Source organism: Microtus pennsylvanicus, chromosome 1 (assembly GCF_037038515.1).
Source record: "Microtus pennsylvanicus isolate mMicPen1 chromosome 1, mMicPen1.hap1, whole genome shotgun sequence".
NCBI lineage: Eukaryota > Metazoa > Chordata > Mammalia > Rodentia > Cricetidae > Microtus > Microtus pennsylvanicus.
In genome coordinates this window covers 163,924,627-163,947,252 of record NC_134579.1, presented here as the reverse complement: position 1 = coordinate 163,947,252, position 22,626 = coordinate 163,924,627, and the positions used below count along the sequence as shown (strand labels likewise).

Below are 22,626 nucleotides of genomic sequence, written 5' to 3'. Positions count from 1 at the left end.
GCAAGAGCAGTAAGCACCCTTAACTCTCTACCTTCCCATTTTACACTCTTTTGCTTCAACACTGCACTGATGGTCTTAGCTGGTTCAAAAAGGCAAAATGTAGATAAATAATAAGAGATAAAAAATAAAACTGTCTACACAAAATATTCCAAAGAATCATAAAGATCGATTAGAACTAACAAATGAACTTTAACAAGGTGATGGGCTAGGAGGTCAATATAGAAAAATCAATGATATTTTTATGCATTTGCTATAAATAATTAGAAATTAAAAAACTATAGCATAAAATAAGTCATGGACTAGAATGTGGCCCAGTGGCCTAAGCCACTTTTGTTGCCAAGCCTGACAACCTGTTCAGTCCCCAGCTATCCATCTGGTGGGTGATGTGTTGTGTATTGTTGACACCATTGGGAGGCCTGCCCCTTTGTGAATGGAGATGGAGGAGGAGTGGATGGAGGAGAAGTGGGGGGGGGGGGGAGAACTTCAGTCAGAATGTAAACTAAATGAAAAAATTTAATTAGTAAGAAAACAGAAATCACATAAGCTCTATAGAAGGTTTACATCAGAAAAGGTAAAAAATGTTGAGAGAAATGAGCAAAAATCTCAATTAGTACATACTCTTGGCATTTATGTATTAGAAGATACAGACAGAGGCCAGCTCAAAAGAAACTGTTAAAGCTTATGTGGAAAACAAACAGGGTTACAGTGCATTCAGTGACCTTAAAACATGACAGCAGTGTGCACAGTGACATCTAAAACAGGGCTGCAGTGTGCACAGTGACATCTAAAACAGGGCTGCAGTGTGCGCAGTGACTTCTAAAACAGGGCTGCAGTGTGTGCAGTGACTTCTAAAACAGGGCTGCAGTGTGCGCAGTGACTTCTAAAACAGGGCCGCAGTGTGCGCAGTGACTTCTAAAACAGGGCTGCAGTGTGCACAGTGACTTCTAAAACAGGGCTGCAGTGTGTGCAGTGACTTCTAAAACAGGGCTGCAGTGTGTGCAGTGATTTCTAAAACAGGGCTGCAGTGTGCGCAGTGACTTCTAAAACAGGGCTGCAGTGTGCGCAGTGACTTCTAAAACAGGGCTGCAGTGTGCACAGTGACTTCTAAAACAGGGCTGCAGTGTGTGCAGTGACTTCTAAAACAGGGCTGCAGTGTGTGCAGTGACTTCTAAAACAGGGCTGCAGTGTGTGCAGTGACTTCTAAAACAGGGCTGCAGTGTGCACAGTGACTTCTAAAACAGGGCTGCAGTGTGTGCAGTGACATCTAAAACAGGGCTGCAGTGTGTGCAGTGACTTCTAAAACAGGGCTGCAGTGTGCGCAGTGACTTCTAAAACAGGGCTGCAGTGTGCACAGTGACTTCTAAAACAGGGCTGCAGTGTGTGCAGTGACTTCTAAAACAGGGCTGCAGTGTGTGCAGTGACTTCTAAAACAGGGCTGCAGTGTGTGCAGTGACTTCTAAAACAGGGCTGCAGTGTGCGCAGTGACTTCTAAAACAGGGCTGCAGTGTGCGCAGTGACTTCTAAAACAGGGCTGCAGTGTGTGCAGTGACTTCTAAAACAGGGCTGCAGTGTGTGCAGTGACTTCTAAAACAGGGCTGCAGTGTGCACAGTGACATCTAAAACAGGGCTGCAGTGTGCACAGTGACTTCTAAAACAGGGCTGCAGTGTGCACAGTGACTTCTAAAACAGGCCTGCAGTGTGTGCAGTGACTTCTAAAACAGGGCTGCAGTGTGTGCAGTGACATCTAAAACAGGGCTGCAGTGTGCGCAGTGACTTCTAAAACAGGGCTGCAGTGTGTGCAGTAACATCTAAAACATGGCTGCAGTGTGCACAGTGACTTCTAAAACAGGGCTGCAGTGTGCGCAGTGACTTCTAAAACAGGGCTGCAGTGTGCGCAGTGACTTCTAAAACAGGGCTGCAGTGTGTGCAGTAACATCTAAAACATGGCTGCAGTGTGCACAGTGACTTCTAAAACAGGGCTGCAGTGTGCGCAGTGACTTCTAAAACATGGCTGCAGTGTGCACAGTGACTTCTAAAACATGGCTGCAGTGTGCACAGTGACTTCTAAAACAGGGCTGCAGTGTGCGCAGTGACTTCTAAAACAGGGCTGCAGTGTGTGCAGTAACATCTAAAACAGGGCCGCAGTGTGTGCAGTAACATCTAAAACAGGGCTGCAGTGTGCACAGTGATTTTAAAAAGAACAAAGTGAGAAAATTCTTGCCACCACTGTCAAGACAGATCTTGACTCAAGTTTACACGTGTGTGTTTGTAAAGAACAAGGACAAGCTTATCTCGTCTAAACAGCGGTCGGAGTAAAATGTCCATATGCAAAAAAGTGAATTACATTCACACTATATACAAAAAAACTTAAATAACATAGGTAACATATCTAAATGTAACAAAACTAGGAGAAAAACCTATCATTTTAGTCTGGATAAGGATTATGGAAGCATTAGTAGAGATCAACGTAAGAAGAAAAAGATGATCTGGACTTAATCAAAATTAAAAATTTCAACTCTTTGAAAAACACAGTATGTGGGTAACACTGATTATCAATGTGGTAGGACCTAGAATCAGCTAGGACACAGGTCCTGGGGCAAGGCGTCTCTAGCCGGGGTTAACAGAAGAACTGTGGGCAGCACATTTCTGAACCATCCCATGGGCCAGGCCCCTGACTAGTATAGAGTGCTGGCTGAGCAGTAGACATTGGCCCTGCCGCCTGACTGCACAGGTCATGTGATCTGAGCCATGTCTTTCCTGCCATAGGCCCCCAAACTGTAGGCTGAAATAAGCCCTTTCCTTAGGGTGGTTTATCAGTTCTCTGTACTACAGCAAAGAGAAAAGTAACCAATACAGTCGGAAAGAAAAGATAAGCCAAAGACTTTGAGAACAGATTTGTAAACCCTTTGGTAACAGACTTGGATCCAGAATACATGAAAGAACTCTTATAACTCAACAAATAAACCAGCTTACAAAAGATTTGGATCATACTTCACCAAAGATACACAAATGGCAAAATAAGCACACGAGAAGGCACTTAGTCATTATTTACCAGGGAACTACACTCTTAAAAATCCCAAACAATGTACCTACATCCTTGTTAGACAACAGATGGGCTTACCCAGGGAACTACACTCTTAAAAATCCCGAACAATGCACCCACATCCTTGTTAGACAACAGATGGGCTTACCCAGGGAACTACACTCTTAAAAATCCCGAACAATGCACCTACATCCTTGTTAGACAACAGATGGGCTTACCCAGGGAACTACACTCTTAAAAATCCCGAACAATGCACCTACATCCTTGTTAGACAACAGATGGGCTTACCCAGGGAACTACACTCTTAAAAATCCCGAACAATGCACCTACATCCTTGTTAGACAACAGATGGGCTTACCCAGGGAACTACACTCTTAAAAATCCCGAACAATGCACCTACATCCTTGTTAGACAACAGATGGGCTTACCCAGGGAACTACACTCTTAAAAATCCCGAACAATGCACCTACATCCTTGTTAGACAACAGATGGGCTTACCCAGGGAACTACACTCTTAAAAATCCCGAACAATGCACCTACATCCTTGTTAGACAACAGATGGGCTTACCCAGGGAACTACACTCTTAAAAATCCCGAACAATGCACCTACATCCTTGTTAGACAACAGATGGGCTTACCCAGGGAACTACACTCTTAAAAATCCCGAACAATGCACCTACATCCTTGTTAGACAACAGATGGGCTTACCCAGGGAACTACACTCTTAAAAATCCCGAACAATGCACCTACATCCTTGTTAGACAACAGATGGGCTTACCCAGGGAACTACACTCTTAAAAATCCCGAACAGTGTACCTACATCCTTGTTAGACAACAGATGGGCTTACCCAGGGACTATGACTCTGATGTCACAGTCCCTGCGGACCGACTGGACACTTGGCTTGGCAGCTGAGGACTTGTGGAGCCGGTTCTCAGCACCACACAGGGAGGCTCTCAACTGCCTACACCTCCAGCTCAAGGGATGCAGCAGCCTCTTCCGGCCTCCACTGGCATCTTCATGTGCCATTTACTTACACAGACATAGAAATAAACAAACACAACAAAAATAGACTTAAAAAAAAAAAAGAATCCTTAAGAGGTGACCTTGCTACCTTTAGGTACCTAAGTGCAGTGAAATTAAAGGCATAGATGTTAAATAAAAAGAGAGGAAAACTTCATTTTACCTACCCCATAGCAAATTCATCTAAATTTGTCTTCCCCATGAGTAGAGCTCCCTGATCCAACAACTTCTGAACTACCGTGGCATTGTAAGGTGGTATATAACCTGGAAAAATAATGTTTTTATTATATGAGAGAAAATAGCAAATAGGAAGCACAAAATTTAATTAAATAATTACTATCGGAGTATAAATTATTCTAAAACTAAATAGCAAACTGTACTTTCTTCTATGGGTTAATTTTTCTTCTGCCAACTGCCCATTTTTCAAAGATACTCATTACATCATTCACTATTTTTCCAATCTGAAAACATTGAGTACTATAAAATGTTGGATGGTAAGATAGACCTAATTCATCTGACAATAATTCCTTATCATTATGCTCAAAAGCTTTTTCTTCTTCTTAGATAATGTTATGTCACACAGCAATTCATGAATTTTGGTTATAAAGAGGCCTATGCACATAGGAGGCGGAGGCAAGAGGGTCTCTGTGATTTCAAGGCCAGTCCAGGTAACAGCGAACTCGGGCCAGCAGGGCTACATGGTGAGAACTTGTCCCAACAACAACAACAACAGCAACGACAACAGCACCCCACCCACAGATTGGGAAAAAAAAAACACAACCACAGATTTAAAAAAAAAACACAACCAAAAATCCCTCTAGCTTATATTCCAAACCACGCTCTAGCCCACCTAATGAAGAGGACTCAATTGTACTTTTAGTGGCAGCATTCTGAGTACCTTTTCTCTTTTCACTTATCTTTCCTACAAGGAGCCATATATTTTGATAAACATTCTTGTTTTCAAAATGACAGATTAAAGAATAAAACTAGGGATTACTACACAGCTCCAAGAGAACTGGTGAGCAGGTACTGATGAATTAATTCTCAGTGTCCACAGGAGTAACACCAGCCAGTACCAAGTCCTCCTGAAAAGGGTCCTAAATTTCATAAGCATTATTCATTCATAATGCTGGCCAACACCTAAGTTAATTCTGCATGTAGTGAGCACACAGTGAAGGGGCAATATTCTACCCTAATTCCCACAGAGCTGTAATTTATCTCAGGTTATCTTGAAGCTTCAGTATTTTATCTTTAAGATGAAAAACACTCGTTTTTATGAAAGTATTGATGTTGCAATCATTAAACTTTACCTTTTAGCATGTTTGATGCACATGTTGTCTCAATGCCAGCTGTGCTGAAGTTGTCTTTTACGGCAACGGGAATTCCATCTAAATCTCCAAGTGACTGACCTGCATTCAAAAGCCACAGAGGGGTTGGTGGTGGAGAGATGGCTCAGTAGGTAAGAGTGCGTGCTCACATGAGGCTGAGTTCTGATCCCAGCACCCACACCAAAGCTGCGCACGGCCACAAGGCTTACTTTTTTTTTTTTTCTCAAAGACAGGGTTTCTCTGTGTAACAGCCCTGGCTATTTGGCTATCCAGGAACTCTCTTTGCAGACCAGGTTGGCCTTGAACTTACAGAGATCCACCTGCTTCTGCCTTTACGTGTGGGAATAAAGGTGTGCTCGACCACTGCCTGGCATGTGTCTTATTCTTATGCCGGCCTGTAACCCCAGTGTTGTGAGGGGTGAAGACAGGATGTCACTCTGGCTTGCTGACCTCCAGCCTATCTTCAGGTTCAGCAGAAGACTTGAGGGAATAAAGTGGAGAGTGACAGACATGGGTACCTTCCCCCCCACCCCACAGAGAACCCCAGAAGAACCAAACTCCAGAAATCAAGTTTACACTGGAAATTATTATAGAGAGGCACAATACAGCATTTACATTAAATACTCAGGACAAGTTCTTTAAACAAGGGATTGTATCAAGTTTAAAGTTTTACTTACTGAAAGACATTGCTACACCCAGTTTAACTGTTCCTCTTGGGAGAGCAATGAAATAGAACTGAACACAATTTACACCGACCTTGTTTGTATCTTCTCTCTGATTCTTCAGCTTGTTTTAAGGCTACCTCTTCTGATACAGTAATGTAAGCATTTAAATACTTGGTTTTCTTGATGAGGGAGAGACATTTCTTGCAGAGCTCTGTTGGTGTAACTTGGCCCTGTTTCAGTGCTGCAGAAACCTACAGTAGAGACAATTATCTCTTTACAGACTATACAAGTCCAAATCCTGAACTGAGGGAGCCATAAACAATACAGGGTGGAAACAAAATGCACAAGCGAGGCTTGCCTCAGAACCAGAGAAGCTATGTTTGAGCAGGGCGGTGAGCAAAGAGCAGTACTCATCAGCTGGACGATGGAAATGGTGGGGAGCAATCTTCCCCTTAGTGGACTAATTTTGTTTCTAAGTTAGACTTAGGAAAACAACAATAGTTTAGGCGAGCCATGTAGGCTTGAGGCAGTTGAGCCCAGCCTGGGTATAGGATGGGTAGGGGAGAACAGGTTCAGGAGTAGCTTACTGTAACCATAGAAGTATACAGTGAAAAAAGAGAAGCACTTTATAGCACTGAAAAAGATCTTTATATTTACTGAGGACTTCAGATAAGACACACTAGGTGTTCAAAAAAATGCAGAGACATATGATATACATCCACACATATATCTTCTATAAACTCAGGGTTTCTGTCTTTTTGTGCATTAAGAAGGCTGGTGGACAAAGGGTTAAAATAAAATGCATGAGAAGCAGGGCTGCAGAGATGACTCAGCGGTTAAAAGCTCATACAGCTTTTGCAGAAGACTCAAGTTTGGTTGCCAACATCCATCTCAGATGGCTCAAGACCAACTGTCACTCCAGGTCTGGGGAAGCCAACTCCTTTGTCCTTCCAAGCACCTGCACACATGCATGCATGCGCGCTCGCACACACTCTCATGCACACGCATACACACACACACACACACACACACACCAACAACAACTACAATAAAAATATATTCTTTATGCAGAGAAGTGACCAGCACCTACTGTTTAGCGGTGAGACCTGAGATGCAGTGTGATTATTTGCCATGTCCTGAATAAGAATAGGTACTTGCTGATTAGACAAGGACAGTTAACAAGAAGTCAAAGATGCTACCAGGCTTTCTTTGGAGATAATATGCAAAGATAGCTCCGTTGTTCACCTGTTCTGTGAGTTCAGGGACAAGAGGGTCTGGAAGGGAGTAATTCTTGATGAGTGTTTTTACCAAGAGCCAGGCACTGTTGGTTTACCAGTCTCATCGATTCATTAGCAAGTGAGGCATTATTAACGGTCTTGGACAAATGAAGAAACTGAACCTCTGAAGCTGTCATTTGCCCAAAGCCACACAAGAGATTGTTGTTAAACCTCCATATATTAGGAATATTGCTTAAGATGAGCCTCTCCACCAATGCAAATAATTCCAGTCAGACCAAATTAGACCAAATTAAAGATGTCCACGTTTAATGCAGTGCTTCCAGGTGGCCCTAGAAAGCATGGCGAGGGGAAGGGAGCAGGGAAGACCCTGTGAAACCTGGAGACTATGGGTTCCTTTTCTGGGCAGCAGCCTAAAGAGCCTGTGGGAGTGGTCCTGACCCTCCTTGGGGAGGGGACTTGAAATGGAGCTCCCTGTTCCACTGGCACTCCAAGAATGGGTGTCAGGAGCAGGAGTGACGTTTTCACTCAAACATCCCAGACTTCTTGGATTTAGGGGTGTCAGAGGGCTGGGGTCTCACTTTTGACCAAACATCTATGGTATGTGATTTTATTGATAAGATTAATTAGAATAACATTTCAACAGTACAGGAAAGGGTGACAATATACTCTCCTTCCCACTTCAACATCTACTCTCACGGAAAAAGAGTCTGTTCTCCATGTTGACTGTATTCTTCTGTCTTAAATGTAAGTAACAGGTTTGCACTTATGGGAAGGGTCTGCAAACGATCTGCTTTTGGCTACTAAACATATCATCAAAGCAATGGCATTCTTAGGGCTGAGCGCTGTGGAAAAACTATGGGGAAAAGGTTTAGGAGAAGTCCCTGATGCTCATGGACAAGCACAAGAAAGACCCTTTACAAAGGAGGCTAGAGGAGCGGTCCTGGGATGGGTTGGGCAGCTAGGCATACCTTAAGGAAGAAACTAAGTGATAAGAGGTCTGTTGCACTGTTTATATTAAATATAATGCTTCAGAAGGAAGGAGCTGGAGAGCAGTGAAAGATGACAGTTTGTTCTAATACTATGGAGAATGGGAGGAGAGAGGGCAGTGAACACCTAGGACAAGCAGACACTCAAACCCAGAGACAGACAAGTACAGGCAGACCTCTCCCGAGGTAAAGCTATACCAGTAAGGACCTGTGCCTTTCTGCTCCCTTGGTTAGCCTTCTAAGACATCAAGCTGCTTTCTGAGTTAACAGTTGGTATGAGAATAAATGTAGGCACACAATCAGTCAGAAAGGGCGGGTGTCCAGGTGCACTGACTTGCAGGAGTGCTGCTTTTCATTTCGGCCATTTTTAGGGACTCCCAATTTGAGAAAATCAGTAAAGAAAATTGGAAAAGAGAAGTGAGACCAAAGAAGCTAATTAGACAGAATGGGCTGAGTGTAAAGTATAATATGCAAATTAGACAGCTCTCCTGGGACAAAAGTGTGGCACTACATCTAAATATAAAACAACGTTAACTTAAAACACTGTCACTAAAAGTATCCTCTCCTGAAACTTCTTTGCCAATGGCCAGTGGGCTTCCCATCTTTGCTCCTACTATCTTGTATTAGAGAGTCTACTGGGAGGAAGGGGTAGGCACATGTTCTCTTGGTCCTCCATGGCTCTTTCCCATTCTCTCAAAAACCTCAGGCCATCTGAAGCCCGTGTCTCTCTTGTGTTGATCCACAGTCTGGCTGGCACCACCTATCACTTCTGGCAGTTTTAGTGCTGACGTCACTGTCATCTTTGTTGCTACTACTGGTTCACCTCCAACTTCAAGTTCACAGCTGGGTTTGATGGCTCATGTCTGTAATCCTAGCATTTGGGAGGGAGAAGAAAGAGGGTTAGATATTTAAGGTTAGCTTCAACTAGGTAGTAAGTATGGAACCAGCCTGGGATAGAGGAGAGCCTGTCTCAAAAACAAAGCAAACAAAACCAACCAAAACAAAACAAACAAACAAATGCAGTGGGAGCTCCTTCTGCTCCTTCAGCCAATAGCCTTTAAGATACCAGCCCACTTGGGCGTGGTCTCTTATACTATAAATGTAGCTGTAAAGCCTGCACTCACTCTCTTGCTTCTGGCTCTCACTTCTGGCTGCTAGACTCTGCTCCTGTTTCCCATTCGTGCAGAGGACTGTGATCTAGGACAGTGATCTGTGAGTCTCCACTAAATAAATAACATAATTTTGAACTAGTGTGGGACATTTTGTATCTTCCACCATCATCTGACACCCAAACATGGGGACCAGTCCACACTTTTTGGGATCTGTCTGCCAGCTGCATGGTGCGTTGGGCACTGACTCTCCTGCCTACTACTTTAGTCAGCCCTTAGACACAGCAGGCTGTTGCCTGGTGCTTCCCAGTTCACGACCCACATGCCAGCCCACACACTGCTGCCTGCGATCCCCGCGGTGCACACAGTCTGCAATTTGTACTGATAGAAAAATTTAAGTTTTCTCTTTATCCTGGGCCCCAACTCTCAAAGTCATTTGATCACTTTATTAACTGTTCTTAATTTGTTAAACAAAGCATATTTTTCAGTACCTAAGTAAGCAACACATGCTGTTCACTACTGCTAGCGGCTCTTGGCCACGTTGTTGCAATTGCGACACCTGCTGGCCGATAACAATCATTACACCTACTCTAAGTCATTGTAATTACTTTATGACAGGTAGGATCTGATAAACTACAAAAAATGACTGATAACATCCAGAAGTTCAATAATTATTTTGCTTATATTATGGAAGTTATTGTGTAAAACTTATACTATTTTCCTTCCTATTATTTGATTCTAGGAATTAGCTTTGTTTTCGATATTATCTCACTAAAAAATAGTACAATACTACAGAGAGGGATAGCATCAATTTGAATCTGTCAGAATCTGTTGAAAAGCTATTATATGTCCAAGGATGAGACATTATCTTTACTGAACAAGTTGGAATCCTCAGTGAGGACATTAAAACAGAACACTGGACAGGAGATTCAGACATTTAAAAAAGCAGTAGTAAAAAGATTTGAAAAGACTGAGGAATTTATTGAAATTGATGAGCAGGGACACAGGTGCAAGGACAGGATTTAGCCTCATCAGTATGTGCCAGACCTCTGGATGACTTACACAGAGTTTCAACTGCATATCCAGTAATTTACTCAGAAAGACCACCTGACACAAAGTACCCCAAGGTAGTCAAAGACTATGCATGGGAACCAATACGTATGAGTAATCTAAAAGAAATAAAAACAAGCAATAGTTACTTATGAGCTACAATCACCATTTGTCAGGGAAATGGTGAAAATGTGGGCTTCAAGCACTAAGGCCACTCTACACATTTGGCTTCAATTAATCTCAGCAGTCCTAGATATGGACCTCAGCTGCTTTGGAAGTGTCACTGGAGAGAAGATGCAAAAATTTTAGAGCAAGAGGGGAAAGCAAAAGGATTTGAGACTTCCCAAGATGTAGAAAAAAGGTACGGGCAGGCCTGCTTTTTGTCCCGCCCAGCTCCTGCATGGCTAGCTTTACACCCGAAATAACAACACACAAACTGTATTCATATAAACACTGCCTGGCCCATTATATCTAGCCTCTTTTTGGATAACTCTCATATCTTGCTTAACCCATTTCTAATAATCTGTCAATCACCACGAAGTGGTGTCTTACCAGGAAAGATTCAGCATGTCTGACCTGGCAGCTGGCTCCATCGTGTCTGCCCTGGAGAGGAGAGGCATGGCGTCTGGCTTACTTCTCTTCTTCCCAGCATTCTGTCTACTCCATCTACCTAATTTTATGACCTATCAGGCCAAGCAGTTTTCTTTATTGATTAACCATTGAAACAACAGATTGACAAATGACCTTCCCACATCACCAAGATCAAATTCTTCATGATCCTCAGGAACAGGCTCACTAAAAACGAACACACCTTGTCCCTATGCAGCATAGCAGCTTTAAATGCATGGGGCAGGATTCAGGAACCAGGAAAGAGGACTGAGTCATATATGAGGGTTAAACAGGGCCAGAGAGAACCCTTTACTGACTTCTTACAAAGATTAACTAAGGCTATACAATTGGGAGTGACAGACCCTGAAGCTAGACGTGTACTAATTGAATCTTTGACTTCTGAAAATGCCAACTTAGAACGTAAGAAGATCCTTGGGCCTTTAAAGGTTAGATCAGTGCCCATAGATGAATGGATCTTGCATACAATGAATGTTGAAGCATTTGACAATAGTACTGAAGCTTGGGTAGAAGAAGTGATTTCCAGTGGTATGAGGAGACACCAAAATATCAAATGTTTTATAATTGTGGAAGAATAGAACATCTAAGAAGGGACTGTAGACAAGGAATTCCTAGGAATAATGTCTCCTCTAGGAATAGCAAGAATAGGAGGACTCAGCCTTCTGGTCTATGTAGGAGGTGTGGCAAAGGCTGACATTGTACTAATGAATGTAGGTCGACAACAGACAGACAAAGCAACCCGATATTACTGGGAAACTCCTTGGGGGGCCTCTCACAGGCCCCAATGTCAAACAAGGCCCAGTCATTCCCAGTCACTGTGGAGAACAAGTCTCACCAGGAAAATGAAACAATCCAATGCCTCCTGTAAAAAACCACACCATGCTGGATGATGGAATAGACCCAGAAGATAAGTCAAAAACTTCAGTAGGAAATAGGAAATGTTTATTTTGGTAGACTTCTATAAATGATCAAAGACCAAAGCTAAGAGTGTATATAAATGGGATTGTAATTGAGGGACTACTAGACACAGGTATGGATGTAACTATCATTACTCCAGAATCTTGGCATCCAGATTGGCCTCTTCAAAAAGCAGATATTCAATTCCTAGGAATTGGAGCCCTATCTCAAGTAAAACAAAGCATGAGGTGGGTTAAATGCATAGGGTCAGAAGGACAGAAAGGAAGGCTGATGCCATATGTAGCTAATATTGCAGTGAATTTATGAGGCTGAGACCTATTGCAGCAATGGAATACCCAGTTAGCATTTCTGCAGTCCCCAAAACTCATGTTTATGGGAAGGATATTATGAAATATTACAAAAAAAATCACCAGCCATTCAGGATGTACAAGAATACAAATCAACTAGCAAACCTTCAGAGGCACTAACAGCCTTGCCTTTAAACCCATATGGGTTAAACAATGGCCTTTAACGAAAGACAAACTGCAGGCTTTAGAACAGCTGGTACAAGAGCAGCTAGATGCTCACCATATTGAAGAATCAACCAGCCCTTGGAATTCTCCTGTATTTGTCGTTAAAAATAAATCTGGAAAATGGAGAATGGTGACAGATTTAAGAGCTGACAGGTTATCCAACCTATGGGCCCTCTACAGTCCGGAATTCCTCTGCCTTCTTTATTACCAAAAGAATAGCCTCTTGTTGTAAGAGAGAGGGGCCCCTTATTCCGTCCCACCCAAAATTACACAGAAACTGTATTCATTTAAAACACTGCCTGGGCCATTAGCTCTAGCCTCTTATTAGTTAACTCTCACATCTTGATCTAACACATATCTAATAATCTGTGTGGCACCACGAGGTCGTGGCTTACCAGGAAAGATTCTAACCTATGTCCATCTCGGGCTGGAGCTTCATGGTGGCAGCTCTCTCTGACTCTGCCTTCTTTCTCCCAGCATTCAGTTCTGTCTACTCCGCCCACCTAAGGGTTGCCCTATCAAAAGGCCAAGGTAGTCTCTTTATTCAACCAATGAAAGCAACACATAGAAAGGACCTCTTACACCAGCCTCTTATAGTTATTGATTTAAAAGACTGTTTCACTATACCTTTACAAGAAAAGGATAGAGAAAAAAATTGCTTCATAGTGCTTACTTATAATAATTCTCAGCCTATTAAGAGATACCAGTGGACTGTCGTTCCGAGGGAATGCTCAATAGTCCCACCCTGTGCCAATACTTTGTAAATCAGCCATTGGAAATAAGCAATTTCCTAAGTCTATAAATTTCCATTATATGGATGACATTTTGTTATCTGACTCAAATGCAGATACTTTACAAATAATGTTTAAAGAAGTAAAAAAAAGTTTTACGTAAATGGATATTACAAATTGCTCCTGAAAAAACACAAAGAGGAGATTCTGTCAATTACCTAGGTTACAAAATAGGTTTACAGAAAATTAAAACACAAAAGGCACAAATTAGGAGAGAACAATTGCGGACTCTTAATGACTTTCAAAGATTGTTAGGAGATATTTCCAGTCTATGACTTGCTGTTGTGATAAGGCCTGACCTAATAGTTCATTTAAACAAAACCTTAGATGGTGACAAAGACTTAAATAGTCCCAGAGAATTAACAGCTGACACGGAAAAAGAACTGATGATCGTGGAAGAAAAATTACAAGAGGCACATGTAGATAAAGAGAATCCAAATCTTAACTGTATTCTAGTCATATTGCCTTCCAGAATTTCCCCTACAGGAATTTTAATGCAGAGGGAAGATATTATCTTAGAATGGATCTTTTTTTATCACATAAACCAAGTGAAAAATTTAAAACTTATGTGGAAAAAGTCTCTGAATTAATTATAAAAAGAAAATTGAGACTTCATCAACTAGCAGATATAGAGCCAGAAAGATTATAGTTCCTTTTACTGCTGTTGAAATTAAAATATTATGGGAAGACAATGAACCATGACAAAGAGCTTGTGCTAATTTTTTGAGAGAAATTAATATAACATTATTTCAAAAGTGATAGAATTAACCTTATAAAGAGAACTACTTGGATTCTTCCCCAAATGGTATGTCATACACCAATAACTAGATCCTGTACATTTTATACAGATGCAAATAAGGAAGGCAGGTTACAAATCAGAAGAATTAAGAACGGTGGAACAAAGCCCTTACAATTCTGTCCAAAAGGAAGAATTATATACTATTCTCATGGTACTACGGGATTTTAAAGAACCTCTCAATATAGTTAATGATTTGCAATATGCAGAATGAGTTGTCTTGCATATTGAAACTGTTGAATTTATACCAGATGATACAGAATTGACTCCATTATTCATATAGGTTCAAGATATAATCAGGAATAGGCTTTGTTCCATATACACAACACACATTTGATCCCATATGGGTCTGCCAGGTCCTCTAGAATAAGGTAATGTAGAAATTGATTGATTGATTATTGATTGGAAGTCTGCTGAAGGCCTCAGAATTTCATAAGAAACATCATGTCAATAGCAAACGTTTAAAGAATGAGTTTTCTATTACATGGTAACAAGCTATGGTGATTATAAAGAGATATCCTACTTGCTCTTTCTATAACCAAATACCATTACTAGCATGGGGTAACCCAAAGGGTACTCAAAGGAATGAGATCTGGCAGATGGATGTGTTCCACTTTACAGAATTTAGAAAATTAAAATTTGTACACCACACCATTGACACTTATTCAGGTCTTCAATGGGCAACTGCCTTGAGCTCAGAAAAGGTTGATTCAGTAATCACACATTTATTAGAAGTTATGGCCATCATGGGAAAACCTGCACAAATAAAGACAGACAATGGTCCAGCATATGTGTCTAAGAAAATGAAACAGTTTTTTTTTTTGCTTATTATAATAGAAAGGATATTGCAGGTATACCAAACAATCCTACAGGTCAGGCAATTATAGAAAGATCAAATCAAACTATAAAGGATATGCTAAACAAACAGGAAGGGATAGAAAATACCCCCAGAAATAGATTGCTTAATGCTTTATTAACCTTGAATTTTCTTAATGTCAATGAGAAAGTAATAACAGCAGCAGAGAGACATTGGATAGTAGAAAAACTTCCGAATAAAATTAGCCAGTATATTTCAAGGATCCTAAAGAAAAAAACATTGCCCACATGACAGCAGGAAGCAGTTCTAGAAAGCGACATAACCTCTTCCAAAAACGTTTGTTCTCATGGTTAGAGACACCATTTAGGGTTGATTATTACTCACATAGGGTTGGGGATTTGGGTGGAAATTATGTAGGCCTCGAGATATCAAAAAAAAGGGAAGATTGAATGGGATAATAGGTAATTTAGTGTGAACTTATCAACACAAATAATAATGAGTAATAGAGTGAATACTTGTAAGCTATTATTTATGGACAATTTACACTGGTATAATTTCTTGTATATTAATACAAGTTCAAATTATATTTGTTAATTCTGTTTACAATATTTGTATACCCATGCAAAGTTATTTTGTCACATTGTATGTATGCATGTTTCTACCTCTGTTTAAGACATTTTGTATACTGATACAATTTTAGAATACATTTACCATATTGCATTATATATCTCTACCTCTGATTAAGAAATTTATACATTGTTTACATTTTGATGTCACTGTCCTCTTATACTGCACAGTTGTTTAAAGATTGTTTAATATTCTGATATGAAGCCTTAATCTTTAAGTTATATAGGTATTAAGTATTATACGTTAATAGCCATTCATGTTTGTTATATTTTTAGTCAGACTAATTAGGTTCTTTAGATACATAGAGATTGTATTCTGCATAGATAGGTTACCTTCAACTGATGGGGGAGTGTCATATATCAATCTGTTGATTTCACTGGCTAAGAATAAAGAAACTGCTAGGCCCATTGGATAGGCCACCCTTAGGTGGGTGGAGTAAACAGAACAGAACGCTGGGAGGAAGAGGAAGTGAGGTCAGACTCCACAGCTCCGCTCTCCGGAGCAGACGCAGGAGAGACGCCATGCTACCTGCTCCAGGGAAGACGCACACCATGCCCCAGCTCCGACCCAGGATGGACTTAGGCTAGAATCTTCCCGGTAAGCGCACCTAGGGGCGCTACATAGATTATTAGAAATGGGCCAGAGCAGTGTTTAAAAGAATACAGTGTCCGTGTAATTATTTGGGGCATAAGCTAGCCGAAGCCGAGCCGGGCAGGGCAGGCGGCTGGGGTGTTTGGGGACGCAGCCCTGCCGCCGCCCTTATTACTACATTCAACCACTTCAAAGATCTGCAGAACATGGCATTTAAATAACTTAGAATCCTGTTGATGTGAGACACAATTGCTCGTAGCAGCAGCGATCTATTCCCAAAAGAGTGTTGAGCACCAAGGACACTCCATTTGGAGTTTGTCTTTTTCTTGGTACAACTTGCCTTTGGGCAAGAAACTGCCATGCCTCGACCACTGACAAAGTGCATGATGTCTGAACTGGGCAAGCAGGATACAAGAAAAAAGACTGCCAAATCTTGCCAAGCCTTGGTAATATGATTTTGAAAAATTCCCTGCCTTTGAAAATGGTCTCTTAGTTACTCTAGGCCTTAGCCAAAGTTGGTTGCTTCAACATTGCAAATGAGACTTTGGGTGATTGCTTGGGCACCAGTTGTCTCTGTCATCTACTGTACATTTTTGGAAGCTGCTTAATTGCACTTCCTGCCTACTCAAGTGATATTATCCCGCTTCTCAGGCCTCCGATGGAGTTGAAGATTAGATAGTCATAGTTATTGTCCTCTTATGATCTAGCCAAGCCATTTCCAATACAAGACTTAGACTCCTTAGGATAGAATGTTTATTAAAACATTTAGTGTATGTTCCTTGCTTAATATTGTTTATGCTGGTTGTAATTTTAATCTTATACTTGATATCTGTTCCTAGTGTATATAGTTTTGCATTGGGTTTGAAACTCTCTTATTTAAACAAAAGGGGGAGGTGCTGTGGGAGCTCCTTCCGCTCCTTCAGCCCATACCTTTCAGGTACCAGCCCACTTGGGCATGGGCTCCTATATTATAAATGCAACTGTAAAGCCTGCACTTGCTCTCTTGCTTCTAGCTCTCACTTCTGGCTGTAGACTCTGTTACTATTCCCTGTTTGTGCAGAGGACTGTGATCTAGGACAGTGATCTGTAAACCTCCCCTAAATAAATAACTCTTTATTAAACGTAATTCTGAACTAGCATGGGATTATTTTGTATCTTCCGCCATCAAATAAGCAAACTCCTTGAAGTTCTTGTAGAATGTTACTTGGCCTCTCCATTCCCTGACCTTAGTTCACACAACAGTTCCTTCATGTTGCTTCAGTTACCACTTAACTTGGCTGTAGCCATTTTCCATATCCTAAAATCTCCTAAATCTCAGTTCTAGTTATCCCACATCTCCCACCCCTTTAACTCATTGATTATCCACACAGCCAGCGATGCAATAAGGGCTCCATCCCACGGTCATGAGGAAATGGATACTGTCATCAGGAAGCTGAGAAGAGGCCTCCAAGCTTCAGACAGACTGCAGGCTTGATGGACACCATTCTTTCAGCATTGTGAGACTCAAAGCAGAGACATTACTAACTCTATGGTCAGATGACTCATAAAGCCAAGAGAAGGCTATGTGACTTCAAATATGAAGTTCAAATTGTTATAAAGCAATAGAAGATGAATATGCCTGCTTTAAGAAATTTGGAAACTTTCTTTAAAAAGTAAAAGGAAAAAATATGTTTGAAAAATGCCATAATGAAACTAAATACTTGGTACGCTAATTTAAAATTTCAGTAGGTCTGGAGATGGCTCGGCATATAAGGGCACTTGCTGCCAAGCCTAATGACCTAAGTTGGATCCTTAGGACCCATGTCGCTGGAGAGAACCAATTTCTGACCTCCACATATGTATATCACACAGCATGTGTGCATACATACATATGTATATCTGCACAAAATAGATAATAGATTAAAATGGTTAATAATCTAACTGAACTCTTAAAGGGCAGAAGAGGAAAACTACACTTGTGTAACTGAGTAGCTTCCTCACTCCATTAGTTACAGCCAGCACTTTGTTCAGGCACCTTCCAGGACACCGTACATTGCATTTGCATCCACATGTGAAGGCATGGCCAGACAGGCAGGAGAGCTGGGATGGTGTGATGCCTGGACATAAGGGAGAGGTGTTCCGAGGAGGCAGAGGTCACATGGATATTCTGCTATTATTATTATTACAGATGAAATGACTACTTTCTTGAGGTCACAGAATTAGAAAAAAGCAGAGCTAAGATTCAACCAAGACCTGATCCTGTTTCTAAAACCAGCTCTCAGAGCCACTAAATCCCATTTCTTCTTTGTATATGGCTATGATGTTTACTCCCTTTCAATAAAGTATAGAACCATTCCATTAACCTACAGATAACAAGGGATTCATGGTGAAAAAGTAACTATTTTTCAAATGAGAATTCCCTAGATAAAGGCAATTAAGACAGTTGAGATGGCTCAGTGGTTAAGAGCACTTGTTGCTCTTGCAGAGAACCACAGTTTGGGCCCGACACTCACATGGTGGTTCAAAACTGTAACTACAGTTCCAGAGAACTAGACCTCCTCTTCTGGTCTCTGAGCCATCCAGACAGTCATACACACAAGATAAAATTAAAGCCAATGCCAAGCTTGAAATTGTCCAGAGGTTGTCCTATACTAGGAGTCAAATCATTCTCTCTATTATGGGCATCTTGTCTCTCTGACCTATCTTTCCAGCCTCCTAGCTGATTTGCTCCTGGCATGCTGACCTCATGATGGCTTGACTGTGTCTAACTTGCTCTTGCTTCTTGGTGTGCACTCATTCTTCCATCTGTCCAGAACATTATATCCCAGCTCTTCCAGACCTGCCCTTCCTTCCTAGCCTGTATTAAACACCATGCACTAAACCAAAGAAGCCTTCCCCAGCCACTCTGCCTAAACTATCCAACTCCACTTATGCTCTCCCTGTAATTCGCTTAACTTTCCTTCTCAGTACTTACACTATCTGAAATTATATCATTTAACGTTAGAAGAAAACTTATTCATGATTATTTTCCTATCTAAAAACAGTGTTGTGTTAACAGGGGAAGAGCTTCTGTCTTCAACCAATCCTTAGTGCCTGGAAGAGAGGCCTTCACTGAATATTAGTGGGAGGACAGCTGTTTAAAACTGGGAATCTACTATAGTGATGGATCTGTGGTGACAGGCTCATCATTTGAATTAGTGTGGCAGTAGTTGAAAGGGTTAGGAGGTGTGGTCTTGATGGAGTAGGTGTGGCCTTGTTTGAGAAAGAGTGTTACTAGGGGTAGGCTTTGAGGTTTCACAAGCCCTTGCCAGGCCCAGTGTCACTCTCTTCCTGATGTCTGTGGATATGGATATACAACTTTCAGCTACTTGTATACATTACGTCTGCTTGTGTGCCTCCATGCTCCCTGCTATGACGGTAACGGATTAAACCTCTGAACTCTAAGCCAGCACGATTAAAGGCTTTCCTTTATAAGAGTTGTTGCGGTCATGGTGTCCCTTCCTAGCAATGGAATACTGACTAAGACAAAATCTTTTTAGTTTAGAACTCTGAGAAGCTAACCCATACAAACTATTGGATTAATTGCAGTAGCCTGGAGTCTAATGCCAAGAAAACTGGGATCATGCCAGGATAGAGTATGCTAAGAGCTAAACCATCCTAAATACGTCTAGGTAACTACTGTCAGTGTGTACACACACACACACACCCCTGAGTATGCTACGAGCTAAACCATCCTAAATACGTCTAGGTAACTACTGTCAGTGTGTGTACACACACACACACACACACCCCTGAGCCTGTTCCACCTTGTCTGAAGGTCAGAGTTTGAGCTTGTTTTTGCTCTACAACAGGTGTGGCTACAAATGAGAGATCCTGGCCTAGGGTGTGGTTAATTAATATTTTGAGTGTTGCAGTTGATCTGCTCCACCTGAACGAAAGGTGGGAGAATTCAAGCCTATTCCTTGTGTCACGCTAATGAAGTCTGTTGCCTTCCCCTCCCTCCCCTTTTGGAGTGAAGTAGGCAAACTTCTGGAAGAATAAACGAAGAGGATTCAGTATTCTCTGATTTTCCCTCCGTTTCTGTCTCATCTTTCTACTATATCTCTGTTCTTTTTGCCTAATTATTCTAATCCTCACGCCCCTACCCTGGAATTTATGAACCCACTGCAGGCTAGGACCGTGGTAAGAGTCACCCCAAAAAGGTGATTCCTGATAACTACCCTACAACACACCCTTTTTTTCCTAAGACAGTGTCTCACTGTGCAACCTTGGCTGCCCTGGAATTGAGACTCACTGAGATTCACCTGAGGTTGAAGCTGTGGCTGCCACCCATCCTGGGTTTTTCCTCTCATCTAGCGCCACATCCTGGTGCCTTGTCCCTGGGTTCTTCTGCCGTCCTAAGCTCCATTAATAGCCCCTAAGTTGCCTCAAATGCTCACAGTTTCGAGCTTCTCCCTCTAGCTGCCCCACCAGCATAATTTCTCTTTCTTAATCAATTATCTCGACTACAGTGTTAGGAAATAAGAGAACCAATTCAACTGATAGACTACAACATGAAGAATGAATCTTTCACTACTCTCGAGCATCTGCACACATTAAAAAGCGAATGTGTACTGATTTAAATCTAACTAGTAAAGTTTCGAGCATTAGGACAGGAACGTGGAAAAATTATAAAGTAGACAGAATATTCTTTTTCGCCTGGTAAAATAACTACCAAACAGTCTTTGAATACAGTAGGCACTAGCAATATTTGTCAAAGGAGTTGTAAGTAAAAGTCATGTCAAGGCAACTTCTTGGTCTTCCTTTGGGCCAACTCCCTTGTTATGGGTTTCCCCCCATGAAATAAACGTTGTTTTTTACAATGGTTCATTCAGTGTCAAAAAGGGGTGGCACATACACATCTCTCTCTTCCACCAAAGATGCTTAAGAGAAAAAAAGCAGACCATATTGTTTTTATAGGTTGTATCTTAAGTAAGTTTTAGGGAGTCCCCACTCTTTTTAGAGAACAAATTTGGCAAGGCTAGCCTGGGCACAAGATTCTGTCTCAACAACAAAGAGAGAGAGAAAAAGAAGAGAACAAATTTGATTTTTCACTAACAGTAGGCTATGTCACATACAACATAGGATAGCAAAACAAAATGTATTTTGGAGTAAAGTATTACTAAAAGCCTATGGATTTAAATGTCTCATTACAATTTATAATTCCTGAAATGCTGCCAGGATGAGAAACTTCCCTAATGGAGAAACAGAAGGGAAATGGTAGGCAGGACAGGGACGCAATACTGAGTTATCAGAATCGACCCAGAGACCCTAGCAAGCCACATACTCTGGGCTTTAATCACACAGATCTGTCTGTAAATCTAGAGTGGGAACCAGGTGAAGTTTTAACCAAGGCCCCAGGTGATTCTGCATGGGCAAACAGACTGTGGCAAAGATGGAGAGTTTAGCCTCAAGCAAAGCCAGGTGACCCATATTAAAACAAGAATAAGCGTTAAGAGTAAGAATAATAAAGTCACAGAACAGACTATAGAGGGCTTAGTGATCTAATGACTGTGTGGAGTGAAGGACAGTCTACAGGCCAATGGATAACAGTTACGCTCTGGGGTTTTGCTTTCTTTTTGGCATGGAACAGTGGCACCTTTGCTTTAGCGTGTGTCATGGGGCACCTGGAAGAACTCTCCAGCAAGCATCTAGGGCAGGGCTCCTTAAGCTTTTCCACTCACAATCCTTTTCTGCCAGTGCATTTTTGCAAAACCCTGGTATACTGGTATGTAAAGAAGGTATACAAATCATTTATTGGTAAGTCATAAATGAATTTATTTTAAAAGAGTTTGGGAGGGGGCTAGAGGGGTGGCTCAGCAGTTACGAGCACTGGCTGCTCTTCCAGAGGTCCAGAGTTAATTCCCAGCACCCACATGGCAGCTCTCAACTGTCTAGTCCCATGGGATTTGATGCCCTCTGGCGTGCAGATATGTATGCAGACAAAATAGCCATATACATAAAATAAATATTTTAAAAATTCTTTGGTAGACATAATTTTATTATCAAAGATTAAAACAAATTTGCACATGCTTGTTTGTTTTTAAATAAATAATTAAATCTTGGCAGACTATTTGATACTGCAGGATGTAGCTGCTTTGATGTTTTTCATTTTTTTCAGTTTACCAATATTTCGACTTGAAAATTATCAGAGTGCCGAGAACACCCCTTTGCATAAATACTCTGCACAAAATGACGGGACCATGTTTAGGGCTATATCAGAAATAGCTGAATAATCTCACATCAAAATTCATTTAATAATTTTTTTAAGTCAAACTCAAGCCAATAACTCAAACAGCCATTTTTAGAATCAAGAACCTTAACACAATAAAATCGAAAGATATACGAATTTCATACCAGCTGAGGAAAGATTTAGGAAAATATTAAAAGTTTTTGCTTCCTGCAATTAAAGTTACGTTTCTACAAGCTTAGAGAAGCTGCATATACGGATAAAAGAACCACTGCAATTCATAACACACACACACACAC

The 22,626-nt window shown here is 41.3% G+C and overlaps 1 protein-coding gene across 2 annotated transcripts in view; it reads right to left on the bottom strand.

The window, feature by feature from the left end:
* Positions 1–22,626, bottom strand: part of Qrsl1 (glutaminyl-tRNA amidotransferase subunit QRSL1) — a 34,405-nt gene that overhangs the window by 10,949 nt on the left and 830 nt on the right. For both annotated transcript variants that reach the window (XM_075944437.1, XM_075944444.1), the window contains exons 2-4: positions 6,149–6,308; positions 5,375–5,473; positions 4,232–4,328 (exon numbers count right to left, since the gene is read on the bottom strand). In XM_075944437.1, coding sequence (XP_075800552.1) covers positions 4,232–4,328; positions 5,375–5,473; positions 6,149–6,308 — 356 coding nt within the window. The remainder of the gene's footprint in view (positions 1–4,231; positions 4,329–5,374; positions 5,474–6,148; positions 6,309–22,626) is intronic.